We start from the raw sequence: 16770 nt of genomic DNA on the forward strand, positions 1-16770 counted from the left end.
CAAGTACATCCAAGGAAAGTCTGGCAAAGTATCCCTCACAAACACACACGCACACACATAAACACACACATGCATGCAAACAAATGCGGGCATACAAGGATGGGCAAAATTATAAGGCAAATTAAATTTTAAAAAAGTACCAGAATTGTTTACGTTTTGTGTTCAGGTTTAAGATTCACGTGTCTTCATATGCATCCCCCAGTTTGGTGTGTCTGTGTCTAATTTACGAGCTGATGATTTGAGCCGTTCAGTCATTAATGACTAAACGCTCAGTGAAACCTCGAGCAATTTATACTCATCTTATTTCACTTGGTCACCCAGCCACACACATACACAAAACAAGAAAACTCTCCAGTGAGAGAGCCGACTGTGTGAAAAATCTGTAACATTTTATTATGCCTTAATCCAATTTAACAATTCTGCTCAATCCGTGTAACAGTGGGCATGGATTGAATATTTTTAGTCTACTGTAATGGCATTAAAGTTGAACATAAGCATGCCTGTTCCGCTGGGCTGGACCACCCAGTCAGACCAAGGGAAAAGGGAGAGAGGGGCCATGTCTTGGGGCATTAGGAAAACACATTTGATTTCTTTTTTTCTGGACTCAAACAGCATTCCTATCTGAACCTGTCTGAATGCATGTTTATAATGCTCATCATTAATAGCAGGCCTAGGCTAACTGGAGCGACATGCTTTCCACTGCTAGGCCAGCTACAGAGGTCCGTTACACCAGCCCTCCCTTCAAAGGAAAGCGCATGGAACTGATTAAGATCTGACGCACACTGACAGCGCACTAACAAGTCGGCTTGTCTGATACACTCAACGCTCAAAGGCAATGCTAGCCTGAGGCTTGGTTTAAGTGCACTGCCAGGAGGGGACAACGGAAACACGGGTATACGGAAAAAGGTGCATCCATCAGTCAATACCCTTCTACACGTGTGGAGATGGCAGGGGGGGATGGGAGGATCAAGTTTAGAAAGAACCCACTGTCTGTTTTGAACACTTTCCAAGTCGTGGACTGCCACCCAAAGATCCTGAGTTTACAGCAAGCAGCGAGGAATGGGACAAGTCAAAGGAATGTACTCTCCCGCTACAGGAAACAGCACATTACAGCCTCAGGCTTCGAGAATTCCACACTTCACGAGGTTACAAAGTTTTGGGGTCAACACTCACACAGCCTTGGGGTGAAATTAACACCCCAGCTGGACCAAGAAAACATGTATGTGTGTGCGCACACACTCAGCATACGTGCAAGCATGTGCACACGAGTGTGCGTGAACACACAGCTGTGTTTCTTCAATGACACATATTCCCATATTCCTTCTCCTAAGAAAACTGGTTGACCCCAGCATGTGTTGATATCTTGAAGGTGTCCCGCTCCAGGCTCAGCTGCTGAGACCAAAACAAAGTGGAAATAATTTTCAATCCCTCCCCTTACCGGCCTCGGTCTCTTACGAAAACAAAAACCATTTGTAATGTTTTAGAGTGACATGAAAAGTACACATCCAAAATAGATAATTAAGAGAGTCTGATTAAGTCAAATTGTACTATCCATCAACTGGTTTTGAGCCAAAATGCTTTCATTCCAATAAATCACACCACTTAATATGTTCTGACAGAACTGGAATCAGCAAGCTGCTTTCTGGTTTTCAAAAGTCCAGTTTCTTCACCTGTGTTCATGAACTTAGGCTCCAGAAACTTGTGACAGAAATATTTTATTATTTTCTGACTTGTAATAGATCAAACTGCTAATCAAAGTAATCAGCAGCATATGACTAGTTAGTTATTTAGCTAATCATGTACGTATTTATTTTTACTGAGTTAGTGCGCACTGTTGACTACATGGGTTTGTAGTGTACGAGTTATTAGTTATTAATGATTGACAAACGAAACCAAAAACCTTAGAAGAAGAGAAGAGAAAAGAAGAGAAGAGAAGAGAAGAGAAGAGAAGAGAAGAGAAGAGAAGAGAAGAGAAGCGGCCTATGCTTGTCACTGTAGTGGAGCCCTCGGTGTGGGTATTCAGCATGTTGCATAACATTAACCCCTGGTCCCCCTATTCTCAAAGTAGAGGAATGGTGGGGGGTGGCGGGCACCAAAGGAGAGAAAGTAGGTTTCTAAGGAACTGACATCACCCCCTTCCTCCTTTCAGATCTGAACGCCCCCTCCTCATTCTCATTTTCTCTCTCTCTTTGCTCTATTCAGCTCTACACCGTGATTGGCCAGATCATGATGGCAATCAGCCCGGCCCCTCTGTCAAAGCCAGACCACCCCCCATATCCTTTCGCCAACTTTCTCTCCTTTCCATGCAACACACAACAGCTTGTCCCCACCCCAGCACATCTCTTATGTCTGACAACGGAAGCAGCCCATAACTTTCCAAGAGAACACGCACCACGGGCGGCACACCACTCCTGCAACTGTGAGTGATGCTGGTATAATTCCAATCGAAATTATGCTCAGTGTACACCTGAACATATTTACACATCTATTAATAAATCGTCTGAAACACCTGACCTGCTCCACTACTTAAAGATTTGTCACATAATGTATTATATGTATTTGCATGTGGCTGAACACGTCTCTGTGTGTGAGTGTGGGTGTGTGTGTGTCTGTTTGCAGAGAACGGATTAGCTGGATTAGCCCTCCATCCCAGCAGGCACCCCCTATGGTGAAGAGGAAGCCCCCCAAAGCCAGGTCATCTCACTGCTACCAAGTCTACAGCGACCTCCCAAAATCTGAACCTCCAGTATTATTAAGGGATAAAGAGACGACCACCCCATGAAACTACAACGGCATGTACTTTAAAAGCTGCTTTAAAAGTTGTGTAAAGAAAATCACATTTAAGTTGATTTACACTGAAAAGATCTTTTAAACTTGGGAAGTGACACCTGTTGCATGAGACAGAAAAATGATGCTTTCATACAAGAGCTTGATATTTTGGGTTTCTCTGGAGTTTAGCAATACTGGTACTTAATTAATATTTGGAAAGGTATGAAAGGTTCTTTGTACCTTACTGTGGTTTTTCAAGTTGTGCTTTCAATTTTTCCATAAGCTGGTATTAAAAGATTGATATTATTAACCTTTTTCTTTCTAATGAATCAACCTATAATCTCCTATAAAGACATTTTGGTATTTTCTGTTCAATTATTAAAGAACTATAACATAAATATCCCATTTACCTACATACTGAGAACCTTATCTTAACTTTTGTCCTAAGTGAATTAATTCAACACACTGAGCACGGGCACACACCTATTCATAGCAGGTCTCACAGGGGATGATATAAGCCAGAGTGAAAACCAAGAAGTGAAGTCAACAGGACTGCGAACTTGAAACATTATTGTGTTAATACTTGGATCTGAGGAAGAGGAACCGTTCTGCAGAATTCTTAAATGGTGGTTTTCTTCCTACCAAGAGTCTTTCTTGGTCTGACCACTTAGTCAGGGGTGAAGACTTCTTCGTGGAGATGCTCAGTCAGTGATAAGAAAATTTTCAGTCCATAACAACATCCAGAACTTCTGACACTAAAGTAATGTAGGCAGTAGAGCAGTTTGCCAAATCCTCCTGTAGGTTTAGGAGTGAGACGATGGTTTTCATTTTCTGTTTTAGCAATCCCATTTGCAGTACTCTTGTCAAAGTTTGTTACTTGATCTCCACTGGTTCTGTATACTGCCATTTCTTATTATATTACAAACTGCAAAAAAACAGCGACCTACAAAACCTTTGCAGTTTTCTAGCAACACTCCTTTAAACTTTCAGGCAGGTGCTTAGAGGCAGCCTTGGGCTATAGGAGTCCTAAATCCTGAGGCAAAGTTTGAGGAGTACAGAGAAAAATTATATAACTCTTCCTTTCTTTTTGTCTGTCAACATAAAATTGCACAAGAGACAATAAAAACATTTGTCTTTTTTTAAAATGATAAGAATATTTCATCTTTAACTCCATGCCTTTGGACACGAGGTCATCTTTTTCTCATTGGTAGTTCAGTTATGTTTAAGACATAGTTTTGTAGAAATACCCCATAAATCTAATAACAGGGCTATTTAGACTATGGCTGATTTCAAACTTTCTCATGAGGTTTGGAAAGAGAGGATATACTGATATAATAAAAATGCATCTGTTACTTGGCTATCTTGGTCATTTATTTGAACTTGCTTGGTATCTGCTCCTGGTCGCACTGCTCAGGTAGTTTCCCACAGTAGGTCTGTCCAGTGACCTCTCCTACTTCCTGTTTGTCTCCCATTCAGCTGCTACTGTCAATCACCTGCTTTGATCACTAAGAGGACCCCACCTGTTTCTGTCCTCCACCATTTGTCTGCTTTCTCTTATCCATCTGCTGCCACGGCTCTGAGTTGATCTTTTTTCTTAGATTTTCTGCTGCTCCCATTTTCTGTAGGATATCATCACTGCAATGTGACAGACCCTCTCAATAAAAGTAGATAAACATCAACAGATCTATGCTAGAATGCATTTGTTTATCACTTTATACACCGATCTAAAATATTTAGCTGCAGCTAGGTGAAAAAAAAAAGTGCCACAGATTTCTGTCAAAGCACTGTCAAAATCTGTTAGAGAATTGTTGAACTGCAGGCGGGCACAAGATTATGATCAGCCCGCCACAGGAACAAGCAAGAAAGAAGTCAAGGCTTTAATCCAGAAGCACACAGAATTTGAGGACAGGGTTTGATGAGAGGAAAAAGAGAGGCAGGAACTGGCAAAGGAGATGCCAGTGTGTAAAGAGATGCAAAAGGCTCAGAACAACTTTGCGAGCAGGAGAAGGAGCGCTCACTGCAGCAGCACGCACAGCAATCCACAGAGCATTAACAGCAGTTTCGAATGTTCACTCTGCAATGCAGGTGTGCACACAGCCACAAATATGTGGTGAAAGGCCTTACTGGGAGCCGAGACCCTATCTGACCCGTGGTGAGTTCCCCTCACTTGTACTGCTCTCCCTCCCTTGCTCTCTCTTTCCCTCCCTCCTGTCAGCTTATAAGAAGAGGGGGCTGCCACACAGAGAGGGGAGTGTAAAACAATCGTGGTCAAGAGCGGAAAACTGTGAAATAAAAAAATGAGGAAAAAAAAGGAGAGAGTGACAAAACGGAGATTGGAAGTCCTTGGACTGGCAGCTGTAGCCGAGTGTCTCCTCATGCAGCAGCGCACCCCCGAAACACTCCAACCCCCGACACACCCCAGCTGCCAACCACTGCCCCCAGAATCCCCACCCATACCACCAAAACTCACTCCCCAACTACTGCATTACCATATGTATAGCTCCCCTCTCCCCTGATTATGCTAATCACCTGTCCGGCCTCTGCAGCCCCTAAAATGGGTGTATTTAGCAGTCGGCTGGCTCCCAATGCAGCTTCCCCTGGGCCCGAGGTGTACATTCACACACTCCTCAATGGGCAGATTCTTCCACGTTGCTGCCTTCATTCAGGTCCCTCTCTCGCCTCTCCCACCCCCCACGAAAAAAAAAAAATCCTATTCAGTGCCAATGGATTCAGAGAGCTGTGGAAAGAGTAGTTGGGGAAGAAAACATTGACAGAAAGTCTGTTTTTGTAGCATGTGTGCATGCAGTGGTTTGTAGTTCAATTAAAAGTGATGTCACAATGCAGCCAAACAGACATGGCAGATCTGAAGCCACCATCACTAAAGTGACGTGAAAGCTTTATAAACTCTTCAGCGATAGTACACCTCTTACTCTGATAAAGTCTAGCCGATTTTACCCATGAATTCTGTACAATTCTTAGAGAATCAAACTGAGTTATTTTCTACAGTTGTCTGCTTCATAAAACTGTAAATATTCTGTTTGGTTTTATAGAGGGACCTGCTTGAATGCAATGCGAAAGATGCACCACACGTTACGCTCACTCACTAGCGGTGAATGCCGGTGATAATTGTGTGGTTTCACACATCTGTAAAATCTGAAAGCACACGTACTTTGTACTAGGAAGCTGGCAGGTAAAGACCAGATAATGTCCAATTAAACTGCAGCAAAAATTCTGCATTCTCAGGTGTGTGATAATGAAGAAAAAAAAAAGACTCCAGGACAGGGAAAAAAATCACATTCTCTATTCTTCTGCAGTGCCTGTCAAATTTAAGCCAGGTGAGTCTCGTCCTCTTGCTGCATTTACAGCCTTGTGATTGGCCCACAACCAAACCATAACAGACCGTGACATGAGCCTCAACAACCAATCTCAACTAGCTATCTCTTTGTCATTTCCTGTAAAGATGGTCAATGATTTCAGGTATCCCATAAAGAAAACCACACATTCTTGAGTGTGCAATAAAGGACACAGAAACAGTATGAAAGTAAGACAAAGAAAAACCAACAGAATCTGTATTTGTTTTTTGAGATTCATGGTTACCACCCTCATAATTCAACTGTTATTCCATCTTACTAATAAATCAAGGAACCTCTGAACTTGCATCTGTTCTGCACTCATCACAACAACCAGTCGCCCAGTCTGTTTTAAACATGGGCAAACTTAGTGCACTGCTGGGAATCTGACTTGCTCAGATTCCCAGCAGTGCACCCACCAAGTTTAAAACAGACAGGATGTTGAGGTTATTTGGATAAGGGGTGATCTCATTTTTGCGTTCAGGGCATCTCATGGACCGTCTGTGTCTTGCTTGCTCGTGCAGCTTTCTGGGATGTATCCATCACTTTGTGCCTGACAAAGGTAAGAGTGAAATGCACTACAACTATCTATGAAGAATTAAACATTTCTCTTTTTTTGTTAATGGCAATTATCATCTAGTTTATAAATCCAGCAAATGGTGGTTGTTTATACTCCATTCTGTTATGTATAGGTCTGCCCAACAAACAGAGCCAAACTTTTACAGAAGGGCAGATTATAGTGAGAGCACTGGTCCCTTTATTTTGAGGCAAAGTGTTTATGGTTTACATGGATCACATTTCAGGTATTAGGGTCTGTAGTGACAAAGATGAGCTCTTTTCAAACATGTTATTTGGTGAAATTCATACATTTTTGAATGAACATATACATTTACAATGTATGTATTAATAATTCACATAGTAAATACATCAACTATAAAACAACTGTAAATGTGCATGAAATAGTTATTTTGAAACAAGAAGATGGAAGATATATGATGTGCATCTAACCTAAATATTGAACCCGTGCATTCAGCTACCTTTGTCACTATAAGTGTTGTTTTTAAACCAAAAACAATCTCAATCCATTATAAAAAGCCTAGAAATACATATTAAATGATCATTCGCACACACAGTCAATGTGTAGCTAGCTAGAAATCAGCGCTAGTATAGACACAGACTATACTAGAAAACACCTGCAATTTGTTCTTCTTGCTGAATTAACTGCTGACAGTCAAGACAGATTTCCTGATTTTTTTTGTTTTCTTCTGGAAGAGGGTCATGCAATGGGGGTGAGTGACAAAATAGAGAATGACACATAGTGACTGATAAAACCCAGTATGATAGGAAGAGTTCAGACTGAAAGACAGCACAGTGGTGTCCAAACTTAAAGAGCATTAGAAGTATACAAAAGCTTCCCATTTCTGGGCTCCTGTGATGGACTTGAAACCCGTCCAATGTACTATAAGCAATACTTATTGCTCTGTGTCAGCTCCAGTAGGCCCTAGACCCTCTGCAACCTAAGGTGGGTGAGCAAATAATAAAATGGACAAATGCACAGGTCCAAAAACACTGGAGTAGTGCACATGCCAGGGAACAATGAAGTAGAAAATGTTTAAGTGTAAACATGGTCTTTATAACACCCAGTGCTCTTTATGCAGATAGGTTACAGTGCAAGAGACGATTTCACTCAGTTGCATGCTGATTCAATCTGGAGCTCCTAACTTTTCAATCATCTGACAGAGGAAATGTTATCTTTGTATCTTTATGTCTTGCATGTGCATGTGTGGTACTTGTGTAACTGCCGTGGTTGCCAGATTCTATGACGACGTGCTGCAGGAATTGCAATGAAATATACAGCTACGTATGTAACTGTGGTGTGCCAGAGGGGCTAAAAAAAATAATTAAAAAAATACACACATACACACACACACAGTTGGAAATGTTAGCGAGAAAATTTCTCTGCTCTGCAGTCTGAGAAGCATCAATCCACACCCCAATCTCTCTTTCCTAGCGTACGGTAGGCACTGCAGCCAAAACACAAACACACTACTGCTACTATACTCTTGCTTCTTCCCTCACTCAGTCTCCTCTCCAACACACATCACACACACAGACACACGCACACACACACTCTCCCTCTGCTGTTTTGTACAGAAGGGTGTTTCTCCACCCTTCTGGCAGTCATCGCTGTGAGGGAGGGAACAGAGGAAAGGGGAAGAGGGAGGGAGAGGAGGCGAAGGGGAGGGGAGGGAAGGGAAGGAGGGAGGCCAGACCACCCTGCTCTCATGGCAGGGCTGAGTGTTTACATTGCCGTGGCTCACTCTGTAATACATCTGGCATTCTGAGGCCACTCTCTCTCCAGCCAGGGACGGGGGAGTGGTGGTGGTGGTGGTGGTGGGAGGGTGGGGGGCAGGAGGGGGGGAAAGGAGGCTCGGGTAAAGAGAGAGACCTTTCTGGCAGAGCGGAAAAGAGAAGAACAGAAGAGAGAGAGAGCGAGGGAGGTAGAGGGGGAGGGTAATTCTCTCCACAGTCTCCTGTGGTCGGTCATTCGCAGGGCTCTGGTTTTTGAATAAGAGCGCCTGAAAGAATGCAAAATGTAAACAGAGTGCTTGGAGGTATCTCAGGATGTTGTTTGTGAATGGGAGCATGCTTGCCTTGGGAGCACGCACACACACACACACACACACGCCCGCACACACGCGGGGAACGCTTGACGAGCAAATTTTTAAATGTTATTTCACATTCACTTTTGCCAGGTAGGCCTAATATACACAAAGCTGTTTTCAAACGCTAGCTTGAGAAAACAGCGCAGCGAGTCTGTGTACAGTACCAGAGGCGCAATGTTTCCCCACACTAAATCCCTCACCAGCCAGCCTGCACTTTTCATCAACTCGTAAAGTTTAACACAACACACTGGAATGTTATTCCTTATAGAGGGGTTTAATCATGTTTGTAGTGAACTGATAAACACAAACTCAGCAGAGTGCAGTTTGGAAAAAGCGCGCATGTGTAGGTGCGCTCACGTTTGAGTATCACTGTATACATTTGATGTCAGGGAGCGAAACTGATGAGGAGAGAAGAATAGATGACTCTATGTCGTGTATGCCGCGCTAACTAGGGAGAAATATTGCGTGTGGGGGGGGGCGTTTGTATGTTTGATCGCTTGCTGCTGCTGCTGAAAGAAAGCTGCAGGAGGTGTAGTGTGAGAGAAAGAGTGAAAGGGAAAGAGAGAAAAAGAAAGATAAAGGGAAAAAAAGATACTACCAAAATAGACTGGCATGCCAACCCTGCTCAACCACCCACTCATTCACAGAACCAAAACTCCAAAGCCTCTTTCTGCGTACATGTGTGTGTGCACATGCACCCATGCATGTATCTATGCTTGTATACACATCAAAAGCTGAATAATTCAGCCATGCAAACCACAATCCTCTCAGTGGAGACACCACATTCAGGGCACTCCTCCTCCTCCACAAAAAAGGATGTCAAGGCTTCTTCTGCATGCACTTAACATTATACTGCACCCTTTTCCACTGCCATTACCAGCAAAACAACAAAACAACCACCAGCTCTGTTGACTCAGTTCTTAATCATACTAGATACAAAACAGACACGGAGGAACGGGCAAAGGAATGGCTTTAGAAAAAAAACAAAATAACAACAACAACATTTGATCCTATCAGACTGGATTTTGAAACCTTAAATCAGGCTCCAAACAAACATAGCCTGGCACCACTGTAACTGTTACCATACTGATTTCAGGGACAAGCTAAAGGCGCTCCTTTTTCAATTTAAAAGGAAATTAAATTGTGAAATTTCTGCAGTATGACTTTGAAATTACTCCGTCTGTGACATGTCGCTCCTTCAAGTGTATTCTGTCGTTGAAGCTGGAATGATGATGTGCACTGTTCTTGCACTTAGATATTTATTTGACATAAAATTATTATACAGTAATTCAGAGATTAAATAAAAAATAGATTCACTGCCCTCTGCTGGAGAAGAGATTTTAAAAGTTTGATCAGAAACTCACAAAACTGAATCATCACACAATGAGAAAAGAGTGCAAACTCAAAACAAAACAGCTGGCACTGAGGCGCTCTATTATACAGTAGGCATACACATGCGACATGCCCGCACGTGAACATATACAAACAGTGACTGGTGACAGCTGCGACCTTTGCTGCAGTTCTTCCACCCCCCCTCCCACTTCTGCTGTGAGTCTTCACTCTGCACCCAGGCCACAGGGTGAGTATCAGGTAAGGTTTTAAATAGTGGGGCCTCTACAAGATGACCTCAGGGTCTCAGGGGTCTACCCCCGTGGCCCCCGGCCTCTGCACTTATGCCCCCCAAGAAAGCGCTCCGGGACCGAGGCCCTCCCCTCAGTCTGCAGCCTTGAGACTACAATCCACTGCCCTGTGCCCCAGTCCCAGCCATAAATCTGGAGACCACAAGCTCTTTTTAAACTCGAATCCTTCATATAATTGCCATACATTTGATATCAGACACAACTGTCAGGCAATTACACTCTTTTTCCTTCTTGGTAATCAGTTTCCATAGGGGAAAGAGATTCAATTTTCCTTAACCAATCATTACGGAGCAAAGTGTCTGACTGGATGTAATATATTTCTAGGTCAACACTGATGTGTAGCCATGTCAACATGTCAGTGGTTTTAAGATTGGAGCAGAGCTAAGTTAAAATAAACTCTGACATCGGTCGATACTGCAAAAACATGCCGTTTACGTAGCAGTCGACAGTGTTAACATGAAGCCTCCGTCTTCTCCTCCAGTTACTGCTCTTCACTTATCCTTCATCAAACCTCTTTGGTCCACAGATTCACAATTCTGGATCCTGAGGTGTGATGAGAACAAAATGCAGCCACTCAATGCCCGCTTCATCCTCGCTTCAGTCTAGGCTGAATCTATAGACTAAATAAAACTCCAGCCACGATTACCCCACAGCTCCACATCGTCTGCTTCACCCCTGGCTTCAACTTCAACCCTTGCCCAGAGCTCAAGCTTCAAAAGCCCCAATTTCCAAACCATCCCCTCCCTGCGTCTCCTCTTCCCAATCAGCACAGCTCCATAATCTCCAGCCTTTCTCTCTGCAAAGAAACGGAGCAAAAGAGAGAGGGGCTGTCCTACAGGAAGGCCAATGTTTATGTGATACTGTTTTAATTAGCGGCAAGGCAGTGCTCCTATTTTCTTTACAATTTGGCCTGTTTTTGCCATAACGTAGAATGCCAAGGGATGGCTCCATTTTCCATTTGCAGCCAGGAGGAAACCTAAAAGACTCTCATTCCTCGCTCGTCTATGTCTCTTCTCCATGAATGTGGCTTATTGTTAATCACTGCAAGATCATCTAGATGATCTTCAGGTTTAAGCTGAGGATGCATCTGAGGTCGCAAGCCAGTGAGCATGTTTTCCAACACTGAGGAAAGCACACAGAGAGCTTCAGACCACAATTGTGTGTGGGGAGACAGTACACCACAATACTACAGCTTCCTGTTTGAACTAATCATTTCCTGTGAGTGGATATAAACACAGAGCTTGTCTGTAGTGTGGATACAATCTGCCCTAAATAGAAACCACGGCCACTTTGATGTTTTCTAAGTGGGAAAAACAAGACTGAAAATCTTACTATCTTGCCCCGATTGTTAAGTAAAGACCAAACTTCCATGCATCCTCAGAGGTCTGACACCACTGCGTCTTCGTGCAGGCATGCATCTCGCTCCCAATTGGTCTCTGTCACTTTGTCTAATAAACAGAACTTCCTGTGTCAGAGTATTTATAAACAGTGCTGAGTGAGCACTGTGTGAGAAAAGACAATCCCTGCAAAAGCTGTGGCACGTGACCTACAAGCTAACCGCAGTAGAGACTTAACGGCGGTCTGCCGGAGACCTCAGCTGCTCTGCAGCTATCAGAAAGCAGGTGACGACCGACACGACATGAGATCGCAAACGTGAATGTTGCTCCGGTCAACACTGGAGGAGCTGAGAGATCTGATGGGAGCTGGGCTGTATTGTATGCGCGCACGCATCCACAGGCCACACAGCTTCCACGTGGGGTCGTCCATGGGTCGCCTGCGGAGGGGCAGTTCCAACCAAATGAAACATAAACAGGCACTCTGTCCTCTCCTCTTTTTCCTCTCGGACGATGGGCCAGTCCCCCAGCACGGCCCAGCACAGCGTTCCACGGTCCAGGCAGAACTAATCTATCCCTCAGCTGTGCAGTCTAATCTAAACAAACAGATCTCTCCCTACCAGCATCTGGAACCCCTCACTTATCGGGATGTAGAAAACCACAGCAGCCCTGTCTTGTAGTCAGAGCCTGTGTACGAGCAGGGGTTCGCATCTTGGTGTGAGCCAGTATGAGACCATTTTGTAGATGTCTACCAGAGGTCACTACACTACTTGTGTGTCAGCCAAGGTCAGGTTCAGTTCTGTCAACACCAAAATTTATTGGTGGAACAAAACAAAAGTGTACAGTCACTCTGGGTTTGAGTATCCTGAATTTGATGCAACACCAGCAGCGCTAAACTTGCAACAGAATCAGCTGAAACATCTGAAAATGCTGATAAATCACAAGTTACCAGACCTTGCAAAGACAAAATAATAATAATGGGAAACTGAGAAAATCTAAAAATTCTCACATTTGAGAAGCAACAAGAAGACCGTTTACCTACTGAATCAATAACTCTGAAGCTATAGGTTTTAGTAATTTTAACCTCAGTACTCTGAAGAAGCTGAAATAAGTCTACAGTTTGCACTTGCAATGTATCTTGAAGCCAAAAGGCTTCATTGCTGTCCTTTTAAATATGCTTTAAATAAAAAGTTTGCCAAAATGTTTCTAACCCCGTTCTTTGAGAAGGGCAGCAGTATGAGATGGAAGAGTAAAGCTCATAAATTACAACAGGCCAAAGTGATGCTCTTAGTATTTTTTATCCCACACAGCGTTTAAAATTAAATCAAACAGGCAACAAAACGGCGACAGGTCCCTGCAAATGTTTGATTTATTCATTTTTTTACAAATTACAAGAAGCTATGAATATATTACTAATTCATTTCAGCACTTGCGTGTAAGAGTAAAGGATGCACTGTGAAGTGTGCAATAATATTCAGTTCCAAAAGGTGCCGGTCACTTTAGTATACACGACCGTGGTCAGACATGTGAAAGGGTGTGAAAACAGTGCGATCCTCTGAGTATAATCAGGATTCCTATCCCAAAGAGGCTCCCCTCTGCCTAAACTGTTGCCAACTGCGCCTGCGCTGCAGATTAGAAGAACACGCTGTCTGTCAGACCCCTGCAGCTGCACGCAAGGGGAGAACAGCCAACCCCGGGCAGGAGGTGTGGTGTTTGATCTGTACAGGAATCAGTTTGCTTTAGTGTTTGATCTTGTTAACTTTTTTTTTTTAAACCTGAGACAAAGTGGTTTAAAAAAGTTAAAAAAGCAAACCACACAAGCACAGCTAAAAAAATGCATTCATTTTTATAACCAAACAGTACTCCACTTCAATTTCTCAACAAGTCTGCTCCTCCATTCATGACTCCTACAGCCAACTCTACCCATAAGCGCAGGAATGTGGATCAAAGGAAAGGAAAAAAAAGCTCAGCCCCTTCCCCTTAAACCCCCCCACAAGCACCACCCATATGCACAGTTTCTTTCTTCCTTATATATTTTCACTCTTCATAAGTTGTTTAGGAATTTCAAAAACAAGGAAAACTAACAAGTGTTCCATCGACCCCGCAAACACGAGTTCCTGCCCTCACTCCGCTTTTTCCCTGCAGCCGGAGACAAATCTTTTTGGAAAGTTGAGAGCTGTCCAAAACGGGACCACACACAGTCAACTGCTGGGGGCAGGCAGGCAGGCAGACACACACACACACACACTCACACACATCTCACAAAATGGCGGCTTTCACAAAAATTTCCTCTACCCCGAAAGCCCCTTATGAACTTAATTACAACTTTTTATGAGCATAGTTACACTCAGCCCTTGCACATCTTATGTGTGCATCTAGAACGGTTTTAGAAGCTAAGTGTGTTGGGAATAGGCAAGTATTTTCAAGTTTTGCTTGGGTGCTTGCCAGCACCTATACAATAAACAATCCCCTTACCTACTTCATTAAGTAGCACCAACAAACCTTCTTCCTCCGAACTAAACTGTGTCAAATTCTTGGAAACATGCAATATGAAGTGAAACAGTTTCAAAAGCACTGAAATAAAGAAAAGTCCCAGCAGGTCACACTTAAAAACATCATGAATTGCACAGCTTGTCAAAAAACAAAATAATCAAGAGTGTCTTACCTTCCACCCAGAGCTTCTCCACATCCGTTTCCAAATTAGCTGCCCGTAAGCCCACAGCAAAAGCTCCAAAAATCATGAGGCCAACAACCAAAAACTTTCCGCAGTTCTTTTGAATGTAACAGCCCAGCCTAAATAAAAGTCTCTGGAACTTCGCTCTCAGCCACAGAGGTGCTTTCCTCCCAGTTGCCTTCCCCTATGATAAGACAAGAGTCCCAGAGTTACTGTCAGTTAACAGACAAAGCACCGCACTTACCTGCTCAGGTGAGGCTGTAGGGTTAAAGACAAAAGATTTTATGGTATACATGCAAATAAGCTACAACAATAAATGTTTCCACTTAAAAGAACCTTTACAGTTTTAAAGTACAAGCCACTCTTTGATCAAAGAATCCCACCTGCTCTCTGTTCAGTAAGACTGCACATTTACCTACAACTGGGGATCTAAAGTCAGAGAGCTGGGATCTTCCAACACATCCACTAAATCCCTCTGCTAACCTTTATTCACTGAAAAACCACAAATCTGCTGGGGATCCTGGGCACTGCTAAGGACTCCCCAGAGTGCGAGCTACAGGTCCTGTCAGATCAGAATCCTTAGCATAATACATGCACTGGGAAGGTACCACCATTCCATGTCATTTCACAGCCACAATAACAATAATAAATAGTCCAAAATAAGTACATCTGGACCTCCAGAGTAGACACAGGTAAACAGGACATAACTGTCAAACCACAACTAGACTAAGCAGGCTCCCTTGTGTCTTTGTTCTACTCTTTATGTAAAATGGCCATTGGAAGCACAATACTGCTGTTAGTAGCAGACTATAAGTCTTAAAAGACAGAGTAAAATAAAATACTGAATGCACTGTAGACCACATGCTCCCCATTTGACAGAAACTATTACATTTTGAGGGGTAGTGTAATTGCTACTGAAGTAACCTGCACGCACACATCGCCCGGTGATATTAAATACCCTGAATCGGCGCATGTGGTAAAACCACAAATACCACCACCACGCACTCACACGCGCTCTCCCCGTCTGGCCGCTCGTGTGTTCCGGCCTGCACGGTGAAGTGAAGGAGCTATCACGGGGAGGAATCACAATATTTGTGAACGGAAGAGGGCAGCCACATGGATTCTTTACTTTCCTCCTCTTTACACGAGTCACCCAAGTTTAGACAGTGTCACCGAAACTCTTTAAAGCTTTGGGTGCTCCGCGTAAAAGAAAGGCAAGGATGTTATGAAACGGTCAATGGCAGCGTTGCCTGCGAGAGTAAAAGCTGCATGTTTTTGCCTGGTGCGGGACCGCTCTAGGTTGGGGATGCACTGGAAACAATCGCGTGTTTGTACTGGGGAAACGGGCACTTAGAACTTGCAGCACATCCTTCATCATAAGCCGGTTGCATCGGAAGAGTCGCGTGAAATCAAACACAACTACTTTGCGCTTTTCTGCAACCTTGCCTTACCGCTGTGTACCCCGTGCCCAGCCCGTCCCGTTACCTAGCAGCGACTGGACAGTTTGGCCACTTTTTTTTCTTTTCGACGAATACAATGAAAGCAGCATCACAAAGCCTTTTCCCGTTCAAGATGAGAAATAAGCACCTCTGAAATCTGCTCCAGAGCAAAGCCCGCATCGCAGTAACTCGGCCGCTGCAAATACTCCAAATCCAGCGGTGTGTTGCGGGTATAGTCCCCCCTGTTCCTCCGCGTTATCCTCGGCCGATCGGGGTCTCTGTTTTCCTGCTCGGAGGGCGCATTACCAGCCGAGGCCATGTTGCGGGGACAGCGATATGGTTTCCCACTTTATAGTATTTCCCCGAAAGCGTGTAGCGATATCCCAAGAGAACAGAGTTTCACTCTCGGAGATCTCACACCCGTGAAGTAGGGCTTCATACTCCTGTTGGAGACGGCGAGTCAAAGTCTGCGCCTTCCATCCCAACATTTCGTGATCCGGAGGTCTCCACCGCTTTCACCGCATTCACCGTGTCTCTTAAAAAAGTAAGTTTCTCTCAAAAAGCGAGCTTCGCGAAGTGATTTCCATACACAAGTTGTCGGGTATGAAACCTCGATAGTCGTAGCATTCTGGTGACATCTATGTGGTCTTCCCCTGGGCCGCGCGTCACGGCCAACTCTGAGATTCAATAGAAATGAAGAAAAAGACCTCTCTCCATTTGGAGGCAGAGAAAGAGGAGGGGTGAAAAGAGGAAAAAAATACTCGAGATCCCGCCTCTGGGGCTGTCAGATTGCAGGAGTTTCTTGCATCTGATTGGTTCCAGAAGGGCAGAAATTACTCAGCAAACACGACTATTATTAGCTGCTTAGCAACAGCTCACTAAAGTAGAGAGACCACCC

At 43.8% G+C, this 16770-nt stretch overlaps 1 protein-coding gene across 1 annotated transcript in view; it reads right to left on the reverse strand.

Moving 5' to 3' along the window:
* Positions 1–16546, reverse strand: part of ptch1 (patched 1) — a 49795-nt gene extending 33249 nt beyond the window's left edge. Inside the window, exons 1-2 of the mRNA XM_063489241.1 lie at positions 16021–16546; positions 14425–14617 (exon numbers count right to left, since the gene is read on the reverse strand). Of these exons, the coding sequence (XP_063345311.1) occupies positions 14425–14617; positions 16021–16191 (364 nt within the window). The 5' untranslated portion in view covers positions 16192–16546. The remainder of the gene's footprint in view (positions 1–14424; positions 14618–16020) is intronic.
* Between the last annotated feature and the right edge of the window lie 224 nt (positions 16547–16770).

Source organism: Pelmatolapia mariae, linkage group LG12 (genome assembly GCF_036321145.2).
Source record: "Pelmatolapia mariae isolate MD_Pm_ZW linkage group LG12, Pm_UMD_F_2, whole genome shotgun sequence".
Classification (NCBI taxonomy): Eukaryota; Metazoa; Chordata; class Actinopteri; order Cichliformes; family Cichlidae; genus Pelmatolapia; species Pelmatolapia mariae.